The sequence below is a fragment of the Plecotus auritus genome (assembly GCF_963455305.1).
Source record: "Plecotus auritus genome assembly, chromosome: 9".
Taxonomy (NCBI): domain Eukaryota; kingdom Metazoa; phylum Chordata; class Mammalia; order Chiroptera; family Vespertilionidae; genus Plecotus; species Plecotus auritus.
Window position 1 is genome coordinate 141,009,141 of NC_137783.1, and position 18,236 is coordinate 141,027,376.

Here is an 18,236-nt window from a genome sequence, read left to right on the forward strand (position 1 = left end):
AGTTTCAACAGAAATAACAGCTCCTTAGACTTGTTCTCATTTAGCAATTGCTGCAGAATGAAGTTCTTTGTAGATCTTAAAGTAATGATTATGTACTAACTGACCTAAAAATGCAATGCCACCCACTGCATGGGAGAACATATTTGCCAATGTTATATCCAATAAGGGTTTAATCTCCAAAATTTATAGGGAACTCATACAATTTAACAAAAGGAAGATAAACAATCCAATCAAAAAATGGGCAAAGGACCTAAATAGACACCTTTCAAAAGAGGACATACAGAAGGCCAAGAGACATATGAAAACGTGCTCACAGTCACTAATCACCTAAGAGATGCAAATCAAAACAACAACGAGGTACTATCTCACACCTGTTAGAATGGCTATCATCAACAAATCAATAAACAACAAGTGCTGGTGAGGATGTGGAGAAAGGAACCCTGATACACTGCTGGTGGGAATGCAGACTGGTGCAGCCACTGTGGAAGACAGTATGGAATTTCCTCAAAAAATTAAAAATGAAACTCCCATTTGACCCAGTAATCCCACTTCTAGGAATATATCCAAAGAAACCAATATATGCACCTCTATGTTCATAGCAGCACAATTTACAATAGCCAAAATTTGGAAACAGCCTAAGTGTCCATAAGCAGATGAGTGGATTAAAAAACTGTTGTACATCTAAACAATGGAATACTAGGCTGCTGTAAAAAAGAAGGAACTCTTACCATTTGCAACAGCATGGGTGGAACTGGAGAGCATTATGCTAAGCGAAATAAGCTAGTTGGAGAAAGATAAATATCACATGATCCCACTCATTTGTGGAATATAATGAACAACATAAACTAATGAACTAAAATAGATCCATAGACATAGAAGCATTGAACAGATCATCCAACCTCAGAGGGAAGGCAGGCGGGGGGGTGGAGGGTGTAAGAGATCAACCAAAGGACTTGTATGCATGCATATAAGCAGAACCCATGGACACAGACAGTAGTAGGGGTGAGGGCATGTGATGGGGGGGTTGTTGGTGGTGGAAACTACCAGGGAAAGGTCAATGGGAGAAAAAGGAGACATATGTAATACTTTAAACAATAAACAATTTAAAAAAAAAGTGCAATGCCAGGTAGGAAAGAGACCATATCAAAGACTTGAAATCAGCAACCTCAGGATTATACAGGCATTTCCTCCTAGTGAGGTGAATGAGTCAGAAGCAAGTTTAAGAAAACAACACAAAGAATGAAAAGTGGTGCCCTCAAAGACAAGGAAGTGTGTGTGTGTTTCCCTCTTACGACATATTCTGGAGTTGAAAGCTATCCTGGGAACGCTCTGTTCACACAAGACAGGGGAATCTGCTCTGTCTCAGAATTTTGGTTGCACTAATTTCTGAAGACCCACATTTCCTGCCTGTTTTCAGAAAAAGGAGAATTGGCTGTAAATCTGATCTCTTTGTCATGTCATTCGTCTTAAGTGACAAAGCATGGGGAGCAGTCAGCGTCAGTTGAGATACAGACACCATGACAGGTAGACTGTGGGAGAAACAACTCCAGGCAGAACAAAAACGCTCGGCAGCTACATAACTTCCTCTAGAAATGTGAAAGGTCAGATCAGATCTCTAAACGCTCCTGGGAAGTTTACTATGAAACATGTTCCTTTGCAGACACTATGTTGAAAGAAAAAGAAAACTGCCATACCTGCTATTAGCATTATTAAATTTAAATTTCTGGCTTATTTCATCCTAGCTATCTCATAATTTCAAGCAAGAATGCTGGGGAGCCCTAGCCGGTTTGGCTCAGTAGATAGAGCGTTGTTGGCCTGCTGACTGAAGGGTCCTGGATTGGATTCCCAGTCAGGGCACATGCCCGGGTTGCGGGCTCCATCCCCAGTAGGGACCGTGCAGGAGACAGCTGATCAATGATTCTCTCTCTCATCATTGATGCTTCTATCTCTCTCCCTCTGCCTTCCTCTCTGAAATCAATCAATATATATACATAAAGAATGCTAGGAAAACAAATCCAATAGGTTTTCTCAGACTCACTGATTCACCCATAAATGTTGTTTGTTTGTGGGGTTTTTTTCATGAGAATCAACAGGACAATTGTTTGTAACTCTTACTAAAAACTGTGTGGACAGGAGGTGGAAGATTACAAGCCATCTATTAGATGTGTCAGCATTCAGTGGACAAATGAGACAACATAATTAATTTTCTCCTCTCCCTTCTATGATGTTGGAGAAACAGACCTTAATAGATCTATATTTATTATGTATGTTGAGTGGTGGCTCCGTAAAAGCATTCTGTTAAACAGTGGGTGGATACAAGTTTATTATTAGGTATTTTCAGTTCAAACTTGAAATATCATCAGCTAATTCGCTATTTATTTAATTCTATGTACTAGACTTTTGGGCCAGGGTATGAAAATGAAGAAAAGGATCGGTCTCTGTTCTCAACGAGCTAGAAAAGTCTTACAGGAGACTTACTTCCTGTACACAAATAACTATAAAGGCAAGTCACAGGGGCTGAAGGAGAGGCACATTACTTATAATTAAGGGATCGGGTAAGGCAGAAGTGGGCCTTGAAGATGGGTAAGATTAGGGCTTTTTTGGCCGGGAGCGGGCAGGGTAATAGGGAAGAGCTGCAGAAAACAACATGAGCAAGCCCATGGAACCAGGAAAGCAGGATGTATGTGGCAAAGAAAACAGGCTATTTACAACAGCATCATCATATATCCCAGTTGGTACAATTTCCATTGACTTTGCAAAAGGCAGAATGAATTAAAGTTCTTAGGTGGTAAATGGGCTAAAATTCACCACACCCACGAGGGAGAAACCAAGATGGCGGCATAGGTAAACACCTAAACTGCTGCCTCGCACAACAATTTCAAAACTACAACTAAAAGACAGAACGGACACCATCCAGAACCGCAGGAAAGCTGACTGAGTGAAAATTCTACAACTAGAAGGAAGGAAAAAAGCTCACAGAGAATTGGAGGTACGGCAAAGGGTCTTTGTGCGCGCAGAGAGGAAGGGCGGCTGAGAGCCTGGCTGACTTTCTCTGGCGGAAGGGGGAAGGGAGCCCCCGACCGAACTGAACCCCGGTACTGACTGCACTGAAACCCTGTTCCGGGCGAGCCCCTGGGGACCCACGCTCTTGTGGGGGGAGTCTGGACTCTCGGGCGGAGACTCGGGAGCCGGGGAAGGCGGAAGACTGAAAGTCCGCTCGCGCCAGTGCGCACAAAGGCTGCGGGAGGCTGCCACAGGCTTTCCCTAGCGGAAGGGAGTGAGAGGCTCCTGACGGCACAAAACCCCAGTTCTGACTGAAGTGAGCCCCAGTTCTGACTGCAGCGAACCCCAGTTCCAGGCGAGCCCCCGGGGACCCACGCTCTTGTGGGGGGAGTCTGGACTCTCGGGCGGAGACTCGGGAGCCGGGGAAGGCGGAAGACTGAAAGTCCGCTCGCGCCAGTGCGCACAAAGGCTGCGGGAGGCTGCCACAGGCTTTCCCTAGCGGAAGGGAGTGAGAGGCTCCTGACGGCACAAAACCCCAGTTCTGACTGAAGTGAGCCCCAGTTCTGACTGCAGCGAACCCCAGTTCCAGGCGAGCCCCCGGGGACCCACGCTCTTGTGGGGGGAGTCTGGACTCTCGGGCGGAGACTCGGGAGCCGGGGAAGGCGGAAGACTGAAAGTCCGCTCGCGCCAGTGCGCACAAAGGCTGCGGGAGGCTGCCACAGGCTTTCCCTAGCGGAAGGGAGTGAGAGGCTCCTGACGGGAGTGAGAGGCTCCTGACGGCACAAAACCCCAGTTCTGACTGAAGTGAGCCCCAGTTCTGACTGCAGCGAACCCCAGTTTCAGGCGAGCCCCCGGGGACCCACGCTCTTGTGGGGGGAGTCTGGACTCTCGGGCGGAGACTCGGGAGCCGGGGAAGGCGGAAGACTGAAAGTCCGCTCGCGCCAGTGCGCACAAAGGCTGCGGGAGGCTGCCACAGGCTTTCCCTAGCGGAAGGGAGTGAGAGGCTCCTGACGGCACAAAACCCCAGTTCTGACTGAAGTGAGCCCCAGTTCTGACTGCAGCGAACCCCAGTTCCAGGCGAGCCCCCGGGGACCCACGCTCTTGTGGGGGGAGTCTGGACCCTCGGGCAGAGAATCGGGAGCCGGGAAGGCAGAGGACTGAAGGCACACACGTGCTAGCAAGGGCAAGGCTGATGGGAAGCCAAGACTGAGACTCCACCCCATCCAAGCAGAGCACAGAGGCTATTGCAATTTGGCAAGTCTAATCCTATAAGGCTGTCTCCAGCACCGGACTTCTCCCAGCATAGACACAGCTGATCCTTACAGCCAACTGGCCTGGAGGTCAATTCTTCCCAGTGATACCAACAACAATAAAGACTTAATTACAACAAGGCTGTACACACAGTCCACAAAGGGGTACACCAAGAGTGTCCACCCCAGGTTAACTGGGGAGGCAGACCCACTGGGCCAAATTGGAAACCTAGCACACAAATCTACCAACTCAGGGAAGCAGTGAAAATGCGGCGTCTAAGAATCAGATCACAAACGAAAGAAATGGAGGAAAACAAACGACTGGATATAGAATTCAAAACCACGGTTATAAGGCTTTTTAAGAATATCCTAGAAAAGGCCGATAAATATAACGAGACCCTCGAAGAGATGAAAAAGGACCAACTAGAAATTAAACATACACTGACTGAAATAAAAAATATTATACAGAGACCCAAAAACAGACAAGAGGAACACAAAAATCAAGTCAAAGAATTGAAATACAAAGAAGCAAAAAACACTCAACCGAAAAAGCAAAAAGCAAAAAAAAAAATCCAAAAAGTTGAAGATAATGTAAGAAGACTCTGGGACAACTTCAAGCGTACCAACATCAGAATTATGGGGGTGCCAGAAGAAGAGAGAGAGCAAAATACTGAAAACCTATTTGAAGAAATAATGACCGAAAACTTCCCCCACCTGGTGAAAGAAATAGACTTACAAGTCCAGGAAGCCCACAGAACCCCAAACAAAAGGAATCCAAAGAGGACTACACCAAGACACATCATAATTAAAATGCCAAGAGCAAAAGACAAAGAGAGAATATTAAAAGCAGCAAGAGAAAAACAGTTAGTTACCTACAGGGGAGCACCCATACGACTGTCAGCTGACTTTTCAACGGAAACTATGCAGGCCAGACGGGAGTGGCAAGAAATTTTCAATGTGATGAATAGCAAGAACCTACAACCAAGATTACTCTACCCAGCAAAGCTATCATTCAGAATTGAAGGGCAGATAAAGAGTTTCACAGACAAGAAAAAGCTAAAGGAGTTCATCACCACCAAACCAGTATTATATGAAATGCTGAAAGGTATTCTTAAAGAAGAGGAAGAAGAGAAAAGGAAAGATAAAAATTATGAACAACAAATACATATCTATCAACAAGTGAACCTAAAAATCAAGTGAATTAAAAACCTGAGGAACAGAATAATCTGGTGAATACAATAGAATCAGGGGCATAGAAAGGGAGTGGACTGATAATTCTCAGGGGGAAAGGGGTATGGGGGGGTTCATAAAGAGACTGGACAAAAATCATACACCTATGGATGAGGACAGTGGGGGGTAGGTGGGGGCAGAAGGTGGGGTGGGAAATGGCTGGAGGGGAAATATGGGGGAAAAAAGGAGAAATAATTGTAATAATCTGAATAAAGATTTATTTAAAAAAAAAAAAATAAATAAAATTGTATATTAGACAGTAAAAAAAAAAAAAAAAAAAAAAAAAAAAAAAAAAATTCACCACACCCACTGGCAGTGAATCAGCTTCACTCAATTCTGCATACTTGGTTGCAGGATGCACCTGCATTTCAGGATTTTGAAGCCCATAATAAGTTAACCAGTTTTAATTCTTCTTACAAAAATAAATGCAGATAAGTTACCTACTAGCATATTAAAAATGCTATAAAAACTGGGTCTTCAAGACTTTATTTTTAAGCAGATATCTCACTAATTCTTATTAAGAATATGATAAAGCAAAAGCCCTTCAGGCAGGTAGCATATACTGGATAGTCCACAGGAGGTAGCAAAATGCAGGATTTCTTTTCCTTCAAAATCTGAACTCCATGCCAAAACCAGTTTGGCTCAGTGGATAGAGCATCGGCCTGTGGACTGAAGGGTCCCGGGTTCGATTCCGGTCAAGGGCATGTACCTTGGTTGCGGGCACATCCCCAGTGGGAGGTGTGCATGAGGCAGCTGATCGATGTTTCTCTCTCATCGATGTTTCTGACTATCTATCCCTCTTCCTTCCTCTCTGTAAAAAATCAATAAAATATATTTAAAAAAAAAAATCTGAACTCCATGGAAATTGCTTTTAAACTGTAAGTTATAAATCTACAGAAATTTAGGTTGAAGATCACAGATTAAAGAAGTTATAAAAGGGGATAATATTTAGGTAAATAGATGTTATAAGTATAGAACACTGTGAGGACAACACAGGATAATTGTTCTAAACACTGGAACAGATGTTAAAGCTCATGTACATTGTTTGGAAATTCCTCCATTTTTTCTACGGTGGGGAATCTTTCAAATACATACTATAGAGAAACTGCATACAATTCTATGCCTTCCTAGATATTAAAGTCTGACTTCAATATAACAATTATTCATTATTTCTAAAGTTCTGGGCCAACAGTTTTAAATGGGCATGTGTTTCAGTAAATTAAGAAAAGACCAGGGTTCAGAAATCCTGGGATTGATGCTTAATTATATTTGGTAAATATCAGTACCACTGTTAGTGGCATACCTGTGAGCATCTCATGAAAATGAAGTTTAACAAATATAATCTTCCACTAATCTTTTTTTTTTTTTTTTTTTTTTTTTAAAATGGGATACTTTTTTTTTTTTTTTAAATATATTTTATTGATATTTCACAGAGAGGAAGGGAGAGGGATAGAGAGCTAGAAACATCGATGAGAGAGAAACATCGATCAGCTGCCTCCTGCACACCTCCCACTGAGGATGTGCCCGCAACCAAGGTACATGCCCTTGACCGGAATCGAACCCGGGTCCTTTCAGTCCGCAGGCCGACGCTCTATCCACTGAGCCAAACCGGTTTCGGCACTTCCACTAATCTTATGATTTTCTAATATGAGAAAAATACTGATGAAGAATACTAAAAATAAAGTAAAATTATACAAATCAAAAATATAATAGAACAATGTAGATTGGTTAAGTAGTCAAAAATATCTTTACGAGATGTAACTTTTTAATTTGCAAATTAGTGAAGTTGAAGGATAAAGTATTTAGAAAATATTCCACTATCGTGAATATTACAGATTCAATATCTATATTTTGCTTATATTGTTATTAAAATTTATTTTCTAATGTGGTAATTAGAGAAGATACCAATTATTGCCTCATGAAATATCATTCTCTGTGACTTTATATTTTCTAATGAAAAAAAAGTCCTTTTTTAAGTGTTGAGCATTTCAGAGACTTTAGACTTAAAAGCATTATTAGTTCATTTAACACAGTGGTTCTCAACCTTTCTAATGCCGCGACCCTTTAATACAGTTCCTCATGTTGTGGTGACCCCCAACCATAAAATTATTTTTGATGCTACTTCATAACTGTAATTTTGCTACTGTTATGAATCGTAATGTAAATATCTGTGTTTTCTGATGGTCTTAGGCAACCCCTGTGAAAGGGGTCGTGACCCACAGGTTGAGAACTGCTGTCGGGTTGCCTAAGACCATCGGAAAACACAGATATTTACATTACGATTCATTAACAGTAGCAAAATTACAGTTATGAAGTAGCATCGAAAATAGTTTTATGGTTGGGGGTCACCACAACATGAGGAACTGTATTAAAGGGTCGCGGTATTAGGAAGGTTGAGAACCACTGATTTAACAGATTCTATTTTAGTTTAAAAATGAGCAAGTGTGTTGTTACTGAAGAATGAGTGTGTTAAAACAACCCATTCAGTTATACTTAAGTTAAATCAAGTTGTCAAAATAACAAACCAATAAATGTGGAAAAAACAGTACATATTCCAAAACTGCTGAAATAAAATAATTAATCAAAACTAGAAGTGCTAGCTTTTCTTTTGCAGTCAACATGAGAGTAGGCAATTAAAAAAAACAATCTATTAAGTTTTCCTTCCCAGCACCCTTGAAATGATAGTGGTAATATAAAACTACCTATAAAAAAGGTTTTATTAAGTGGCATTGTAGGGAGAGAGAGGATAAATAGTTGCTATAAGAACATATGTACCTAACAAATGGTAATCAATAAAATGATTTCTAGATTAATAAAAGTGTGGGACAATTATGAGCAAAATAATTTTGTACTAATTGACACATTTTTAGCTATAAAGTCTTTATAAGTAGGAAAATTTTATAAGCAGTGATTATTTTTAAGCTGAATGAATCAGTGTTCAAAAGTAACAGAATACATTACTTGTGCAGATATTCCAAAAAAACATAAACTGAAAATCTGTGTAAACAAAAATCCCATGATTATATATGAAACGCAATAAAATACTTGCTGATGTTAACACACTGGCTACGATTTTACCATTAAGTTCATACTACCCAAGACATTATATTATACTACAGTTGCTGTAAAAATAGTTACTAAGATCAATCTATAAAGAAAATAATTTGTAGGAGAATAACAGTAGTGGTCAGAAAAAATATTTTAAAAAGGGTTTTCCAAGAGTACTTAATTTTTTTTTTCTTGAAAAGCTTAACTAAAAAGTTTTAAATTGGTAACTTTTCAAATAGACTTTCATAAGAGATTTGGGTTAGAAAAAGGGTGGATAAGGGCAATTTAAATTCTTGTCTCATTAAAACTAATATGAATTGCTTATTATATGGAAAAGGAATCATGAGACTTGTCAATCTCTTAAAACCTTTGCAGTGTCATAATAAAAACTTCAGACAATATGTCAGGCAAGTTAGATAACTTATGAAGCTCATTTCAATATTGCAAAAAATGAAAAATCGAAAGCAGACAACCATCTGAAGGTATAAAGATGCTAATCATTATTCAGAGGTTTTGGCCTATTTTTAATCAACCATTTAGTAAAGCTTTGAGATAACTGGAGCAGCTGCAATTGTTTAGGTTTTCAAATATAAGTTCATGGTTTCTACAGATGTTTGTTTCTTTCAAGTTTCAGCTTTCAAAGCTGGAACTCAGCAAAGCAATTGTGAATAAACAGGATTACTGTGGAAATAAATACAAAAAACATTGTCAAAGAAAAATTCAATACTGAAAGTAATTCAGTACCAGCAATGAGTTTTTAAACCTAGAAAATGCTACAGCATACATTTCTAGGGGTACCAGTATTTATTTAAGGGCTAGCAGATGTTAGATTCTTTTCTAAACTAGTTAAATACAATGTAAAAAACAACCATCCATTTAAAAAATTATTTATTAATGAGTTCTTTCTAAAAGAACTAAAAATGTATTCACTTTTCCTAATTATTTTCTTTTAATGTTATTGTATGGGACCCAATAATAGTCTTGGGACAATCTGAACTATTCAATATGACAACTTTAGAAAAGGTCTGTTTTAAGTTAATAGTTTCTTGGGCTTGAAGTTAAGCTCTGGGGAAAAATTTTAAGACAGCTGAATTTTCTCTCTTGACATAAGTAACATAAAATAAGAATAAATTTCCCTGGCAAGGTAGTTCAGTTAGTTAGAGTGTTGCCCCAATATGCCAAGGTTGCAGGTTCGATCTCCAGTCAGGGTACATACAAGAAGCAACCAATGAATGCATGAGTAAGTGGACCAACAAATTGACATTCCTTTCTCAAATTACTCAATAAATACAAAATAAAATAAAAAGAATAAATTTCAATAAACAAATATTAATAAGCAAAAGCATATAAAAGTAATGCTAAGGAAAAGGTCTTTTAGAAAAGGGTCACTATGTACCTACCAACCTTCTTCCCAGTAACAGAAACAAATCAGAGAGGAGGGAGATGACAGTACGTAAAGAAAATAAGAGATCCTATCCTATATATTAAAAGGGTAATATGCAAATTGACCTTAACAGCGAATCAACCAGGAATGACTGGTCCCTATGATATGCACTGACCACCAGGGGGCAGACGCTCAATGCAGGAACTGCCCCCTGGTGGTCAGTGCACTCCCACAGGGGGAGCTCCGCTCAGCCACAAGCCGGGCTGATGGCTGTGAGCGCAGCAGCGGTGGCGGGGGACATCCCCCGAGGGGTCCCAGACTTCGAGAGGGCACAGGCTGGGCTGAGGGACCCTTTGAGTTCATGAATTTTTGTGTACCAGGCCTCTAGTTAATTTATAAACAGCCTACTGAAAAAAGTGAAACCCTGTGTTCAAGGCTGTCCTCAGTAACCCTATATAAAACATTTTCTAGGCTTATGTAAGGTGATAAAGATCCATAACTTGCACTATTAAAGTTCTGAATACCTCTACTACTTTTTTTTTTCTTTTTTTTTTAATAAATATATATTTTATTGATTTTTTACAGAGAGGAAGGAAGAGGGATGGATAGTCAGAAACATCGATGAGAGAGAAACATCGATGAGAGAGAAACATCGATCAGCTGCCTCCTGCACACCTCCCACTGGGGATGTGCCCGCAACCAAGTTACATGCCCTTGACTGGAATCGAACCCAGGACCCCTCAGTCCGCAGGCCGACGCTCTATCCACTGAGCCAAACCGGTTTTGGCAACCTCTACTTACTTTTATCCAACTCCTATAAGAATCTCATTTAATCTTCCCAACAGGTATATGAGATAGATTTTTATTGCCTTTCGTTTTATAGATGTGGACACAAGTTATTTTGCTGAGAGTGAAAGGCATTAATGGCAGAGTGAGGGCTCAACATGAATCTGTATGATTCTAGCACTAGCCACTATATTGCCTTGTGAAAGCACGGTCTTTGACCTTCAGCATTCATGCAAGAACCCTTGTCTCTCAGCAAAACTAAGGAATTCTGTTGCTGAGAAAGTTTTGGTTTCTTCACTAAAAAATCGGTCTCTGATACATTTTTAAAAAGTGTAAGCACTACTTACTGCCTGTCATTGCATTGAAATCCTAAGGTAGTGTAGTATAGGGAATCAGGAAAACCAGTTTTGGGTGCCAAATCTACTAAATATCTTTTACTTTTTAAATTTATTTAAATAGATTTTTATTGATTTCAGAGAGGAAGGGAGAGGGAGAGAGATAGAAACATCAATGATGAGAGAGAATCACTGACTGGCTGCCTTCTACATGACCCCTACTGGGGATTGAGCCCATAACCTTGGTATGTGCCCTTGACCAGAATTGAATCCGGGGACCCTTCAGTCCACAGGCTGACGGTCTATCCACTGAGCCAAACCAGCTAGGGCTCAATCTCTTTTACACAAGTCGCTTAACCAAGTGGTGGTCACTTTAAAAAAATATCTGAAGTGAAGAACTGAACTGCTTTAATATTATAATTAAGTTTGAACATTAATGGAGCACCCACTGTGTGCTCTACAATGGCAAGGCAATGAGGATTCACATATATGTAAACCGTACTTCTCATAATTCAAGTCAAACTTTTTTTTTCTTGTAGTAAAGGTTAAACAAGTAAATTACCAAATATCATGGAACTCTTAGAAGTGATGAATTTGTAATAGTTTGGATATTAACTCAAATATTTTGACCCAAGTGGATACACATATGCACATGCATATGTATAAATGCAAAGTAGCCGTGGAAGAAAGTGGAAGAATGCAAAGGGATACCACTAATGTCAGGTGACTATGTTAAAGGTGCAGTAAAGGTCCAGATTACCTTCACTGAAAGGCAAGGGGCTGTACTTCAGTGAAAGAGGATAGAAAAAGAAAGACTGCTTCAAATCTTATTGCACAGTTTGAATTCATGGATAGGAAAAATATCCCTGACCATAAATTTCAGTCATTATAAAAATCAGAGATTTAGGGAAAAGAAAAAACACAAAAGCTCAGAGCCTACCAATCCCAGTTGAATATCCTTCATTTTAGTCAGTCTTTCTCAACTGGGGTTTTGGATGAGAATTAAGCCTAACACCTTGAGGTATCTGTATAGCAAATAATAAACAATTTCTTTCCTATGCATCTAGAATTATACTAGTTATGTTAGATCCTTGGGGAAAATGAGAAAATCATTTTCTGTGTTCTTTTGATCAGAATAGAAATTCTGGTTGAACTCATTATTTTGCCAGCACTTAATAGCTGCTTACCACTGCAAATGGAAGAGGTGATGTTGTACAGAAAAGGATAAAACTGCATACAGCGAATCAACTTCAGGCTGCTTTCACACTCTGGGCATTTGGTAGTCAATTTCAAAGCCTGTCTAAAGGCCTCAAGTGCCCCACTGATATTCTTCAGAGCAAGGTAAGCATTCCCCAGGCTCAAAAAGGTCAGGGGCTGAAAAAAAATCAGCAAAATGTTAATGAATTAACATTTCTGAGAGTTGCAAAACACCTTTACATTATAGGTCTTTTGGCTTTTTTTTAAGGTTACCCCATAAAAGCTAATGTCTAACTGCCCACTTTATTCACACCAGCCAATTCTAAACTGTATAACACAAATATAAATTTATCTTTTACCTTTTTACTAAGATAAAAAATATATAAAGTGTGTAATGTATATCTTAAGTGTATAGATCAATGACTTTTTGTATAGATCCCTTAACATTTCAAGATATAGAACATTTAGAAAGTTTCTAGTATCCCAATAGGTTCCCTTGGGCAACTGAACCCCGATCCCAGAGGTAACCACCATTGTGATGTTGTGACTTCTATCACCATAGATTAGCTTTGCCTGTTCTTAAATTTCATTTAAATGGAATAAGTAGCTGTTCTCTTATGTGTATATACAATATGTACCATTTTGTAGCTTCCTTCACTCAATAAAAAAACTAAGTTTCAAGAAATTGAATGTTTTTTGTGTATCAGTTCATTCTTTTTAAAATGATATATGACTAGAGGCCCATTGCACGATATTCGTGCAAGAATAGGCCCCTGGCTTCACTCCCAGCCGCCTGGGAGCCGGCAAGTCCCCACTCCCCGGCCGCCTGGGGCCTGGCAGCCAGCACGTCCCCACTCCCGGGCTGCCAGGAGCCAGCATGTCCTCGCTTCTGTTTGGAGCACCACTCCAGTAGCTCCCTCTGCCGCCCCACTTCTCCTCATAACAGGCTTCACACCGCTCTGTGCCTGCATATGCAAATTAACCTCCATCTTTGTTGGGTTAATTTGCATACTCACTCTGATTGGCTGTGGGCGTAGCGGAGTGATGGTTAATTTGCATGTTTCTCTTTTATTAGGTAAGATGTTCCAGCATGTGAATATATTACAGTTTGTTCACCTATTTTCCTACTGGACTATATCCAGTTTTTGGCTATTAAGAATAAAGCTACTATCAATATTCTTGTAAATGTCTTTTTTTAAAAAAAATATATTTTATTGATATTTTACAGAGAGGAAGGGAGAGGGATAGAGAGCTAGAAACATTGATGAGAGAGAAACATCGATCAGCTGCCTCCTGCACACCTCCCACTGGGGATGTGCCCACAACCAAGGTACATGCCCTTGACCGGAATCGAACCCAGGACCCTTCAGTCCGCAGGCTGACGCTCTATCCACTGAGCCAAACTGGTTTCGGCTGTAAATGTCTTTTGAGAGGCATATGTACTCGTTTTCCTTGGGTATATACTTAGCAGTGGGCTTAAGAGGGGGAGGGCATATATTTGGTTTTAACCAAATAGTTTTTCAAATTGAATGTACAAATTTATACTCCTAACAGTCAATACCAATTCACTGACTTGGTATTGTCAGTCTTTTTAACTTAGCTGTTTTAATGAGCTGATGGTGGCATCTCACTGTGGTTTTAATGTGCACTTCCTTAATTAGTAATGATGAGTATTTTTTCATTTGGATATCCTCATTTCTGAAGTACGTGTTGTTTTCCCCATTTAAACAAAATTGTCTTTTCCTTATTGATTTGAAGGACTTCTGTATATATATACTAGAGGCCTGATGTGCGAAATTCATGCAAGAGTAGGCCTTCCTTCCCCCGGCTGCCAGCACTGGCTTCCTTCTGGCACCCGGGACCCGGGCTTCCCTCTGGCCACTGGCAGGCACCCAGAACCTGGGCTTCCCTTGCAGCCCTGCCTTCATCTGGTCTAATTAGCATATTACACTTTTATTATTATAGATATATCTACAAGATATGAGACCTTTGTTGCAAATACTTAGTGCAAATATCTTCTCAGTCTGTGATTTGCCTTTTTACTTTCTTAATGGTATCTTTTGATAAACAGAAATTCTTAATTTTGATGAAGTTTAGCGTATACATATTTTCTTAAATTACAGTTAGTGCTTTTTGAAATCTTTGTCTACTGTAAGGTCATAAAGACTTTCTCCTACGTTTTCATTAAGAATCTTTATTGTTTTATCTTTCACATTTTGGTACATGATCCATCTCAAATTACTTTTGTGTACAACGTGAGGTAGGAGTCAAGGTTCATTTATTTTCCCTCAGGGGTTATCCTGCCCTCTCTGCACTGAACTACAGGTATGCCTTTGTCATAAATCAGGTGACCATATCCATAGGGCCTACTTCTAATTTCTCTATTGTTGTTCCATTGATATATTTGAGCATATTTGTGCCAATACCATACTGACTTAATTATACCAAGTCCTGAAATCTCTTATAAGCCTTCCAACTCTGTTTTTTCTCCTCACCCCCCAATTTTTTGGCTATTCTAGATCCATTTCTACGTATATTGTAGAATGAACTTATCAATTTATACATATATTATACATGCAATTGCTGAGAGAAAAGCAACACCTATGAAGTGAATCTATATATCAATTTGGAGAGAACTTACATATTAATATTGACTCTTCCAATCCATGAACACGATGTATATCCCCACTTACTTTAGAACTTCTTCCTCTTAATGCTTTGTAATCAGTACAAAAATATTTTATTTATTTCTAGGTATCAGATTTTTGATGCTATTATAAATAGTGTTTGTATTCTATTTTCCAATTATTTGTTGGGACTTTGTTTTTAAAAGTACCCCAAAGTATTCAGTTTAGATTGTTTTAGCTAAAACACACCTATAATTAGTATTTTTGTAATTTGCTTGTATACAAACCATTTATTCTACACTTATTTTATAAAAAATATTTTTAAAGATCTAAGAATGTTTTATTCTCAAATTGCATGATATATCCCTATGAAAAGCAACACCTATGATTTATCCAACTACTTGCTTCTGATTCAGGCTGTTAGGTCATCTGAAATGTCTCACTTAACCAAGCCAAAGTGTACAAAAAGATTCCAGATTAAAGAGGCCTAATACAAGTAATTTTCAAATTACATTTAAAGTATTACTTAGTGGTTCAGACTCAGCTATAAAATTAAATCCCATACCTTGATTTCTTGATATTTTGCATAAAAAAGCAGTGTCATGATTAATGCTATGACCATATGAATTCATCCAGCAAATAATTACAGAATATGTGCTAATGTTTCAGACACTGTTTTAGACACTGGGGATACAGCAGAAAGTAAGAAAGATAAATCCCCGCCTTTGTGGATCGTACAGTCTAATATTACACTATTATAAAGAAAATGTGATGGAGAAAAGTAAGCAGGGAAGAGATAGAAGTAATACTAGAGTGGGGAAGGGATTGCCATTTTCTTTTATGTTTAGTTATTTATTGATTTGGGGGAGAGAAACATTGATTCGTTGTTCCACCTATCCATGCATTAATTGGTTGTTTCTTATATGTGCCCTGACCAGGGATGGAATCTGCAACCTTGGTATATCACAACGATGCTCTAACCAACTTACCTATCCTGCCAGGGTGGGAGTGCCATTTTAAATAGAGTAATAAGGGAAGGACTTACTGAGAAGTTAGTATTTATAAAAAATTTTAAGGATATGGAGGAGCAAGCTATGAAGAAATGTTGGTGGGAACTGAAGTATATTCCAAGTGGAGAGAATAGAAAGTGCAAAGGCCCTGAGGTGGGAGCATGCTAGCATGTTCAAGGAAATGCAAGGAGGCAAGTGAGGCTAGAATAGAATGAGTAAAGGATTCAAAAAAGAAACAAGGTCACATTCACGTAGGATCTTCTCCACCATGATTAATTCTTGTTTTTTACTGTGAGTTACATGGAGAACCACTGCAGAGATTTGAAGAGATGAATGACATCTGTTTTTGTTTTTGTTTTCAGAAAGATCTGACTGGTTGCTGCATTGTGAATAGACTATCCGGGGACAAAAGCCAAAAGCAGAGAAGCCAGTTAGGAGGCTGCTGAAATAATCCAGAAAAAGGATAATAGTGGTTTAAATTAGACAGCAGTGGAGATTATGATAAGTAGTGAAATTGTAGGTATATTTTGAAAATAGAATCAGCAAGGTTAGCTAACAGATTAGGTTTGCCTTAAGAGATGGAGAAAGGATGGCTCCAAGTTTTCGTCCTGAGGAACTGGCTTTACTGTTTCCTCAAATGGGGAAGACAGAGAACAACAACTTGGAACAGTTTTAAGAAGCTTAGTTTTGGCCTTTAGTTTTTTAGTGTGTTTTAGACACTGAAGTGGAGATATCAAGTAAGCTGTTGGGTAAAGGAGTCTGGAGTTCAGAACAAAGGTGATAGGTGATTCAATAGGGAAAGGATAGTGTTCTCAAGATATGGTGTGGAACAACTGGATATCTATGTGGATATGAACTTTGATGAGTGAACTCTGATCCCTACTTCACATCATAAAGAAAATTTAACTTGAAATAGATCATAAAACATCTAGATCAGTGGTTGGCAAACTGCGGCTCGCGAGCCACATGTGGCTCTTTGGCCCCTTGAGTGTGGCTCTTCCAGAAAATACCACGTGCGGGCGCGCACGTACAGTGCGATTGAAACTTCGTGGCCCATGAGCGGAAGTCAGTTTTCGGCTCTCAAAAGAAATTTCAATCGTTGTGCTGTTGATATTTGGCTCTGTTGACTAATGAGTTTGCCGACCACTGATCTAGATGATAACATAGGAAAAGATTTTTGTATACTTGAGAGTTAACTTATATAAAGACAAGTCATAGAAAACAAAAACTAAACAGAACTAATTTTTTTTTCAAATGTCTTATGGGGACAGCTTATATCTAACAACAGAAATGAAAAGAAAAAAGATGTACAAATTTAAGGGCAATTTTTAAAAGCTAAGACAAAAAGGCAAAGAGAGAAAATATTTTAACATGACAGATAAAGACTATTATATGAGTTCATATAAAATTAAAAACAACTAAATTCTAACAAAATGAGCGAAATGCATACATGCACTTTTACTTTAAAAATTAAAAGAAATTTATATTAGAGAAGTGAAAAAATTTAAAGGAAACTTGTTTCACAAATGTAAATTCAGAGGCACTGTGACATGGCTGAAAATGTAAGCTCTGTGGCCTCTCTCCCTGAGTTTAAATCTGAGATCTGATTTTTGATATATCTCTTGGAGTTTCTTTATCTATCAAATGGGAAAATCCTATCCCATAGGGTTGTTGTGAGGATCAAATGTGTAGTGCTCACTATGGTACCTGGCTCTAGTACACAACCAATAAAAGTTAGCAGTCATTTTAATTGCCCAATTCTGGTGAAGATACAGATGAAATGAATATTGTTAAACCTTGATTATGGCGATGTATATTGGCCCAAGTCTTTTGGTGGACTGTTTGGCATTTTGTATTATAGTCATTAAAATATTTATTCTCTTCTTGACTTACTAATTTCAGTGCTAGCTATCTTTACTAAGAAAATTATCTGGGATACAGAAAAGGCCTCATGCAGAAAACCGTATTGACAACAGCTAAGCACTACCAGTAACCTAAACATTCAACAACGGAACAGTAAGCTGTGATTTACCAATTCATTGAACCTTTATAGAACCATTTACATTGATGGCTATAAAAACTATGCAGTAATAAATTATTTTTATACAATAAGTTTTAAATATCACCAGTACAGTAGAGTTGCAATACTATGAAATATTTACATAGGAGAAAAGCTTAACAAGGAAATACTTCCAAATGTTGACAGCTGGGGATGGGGTACTGATTAAGTTTTATTTGGGGGTATCTACCCTGATTAATTGACTTCTATTTTTTTTCTTGTTTCAGTACACAGTTTATAACAACTGCTATTTTAGTATCATATTCAAAAGTGGAAAGGCAAGTAATCTCTAAAGGAGCTCTCTTTT

The 18,236-nt window shown here is 38.8% G+C and overlaps 1 protein-coding gene across 3 annotated transcripts in view; it reads right to left on the bottom strand.

Moving 5' to 3' along the window:
• Positions 1–18,236, bottom strand: part of TTC17 (tetratricopeptide repeat domain 17) — a 97,402-nt gene that overhangs the window by 36,888 nt on the left and 42,278 nt on the right. For all 3 annotated transcript variants that reach the window (XM_080687396.1, XM_080687398.1, XM_080687397.1), the window contains exon 16: positions 12,224–12,410. In XM_080687396.1, coding sequence (XP_080543522.1) covers positions 12,224–12,410 — 187 coding nt within the window. The remainder of the gene's footprint in view (positions 1–12,223; positions 12,411–18,236) is intronic.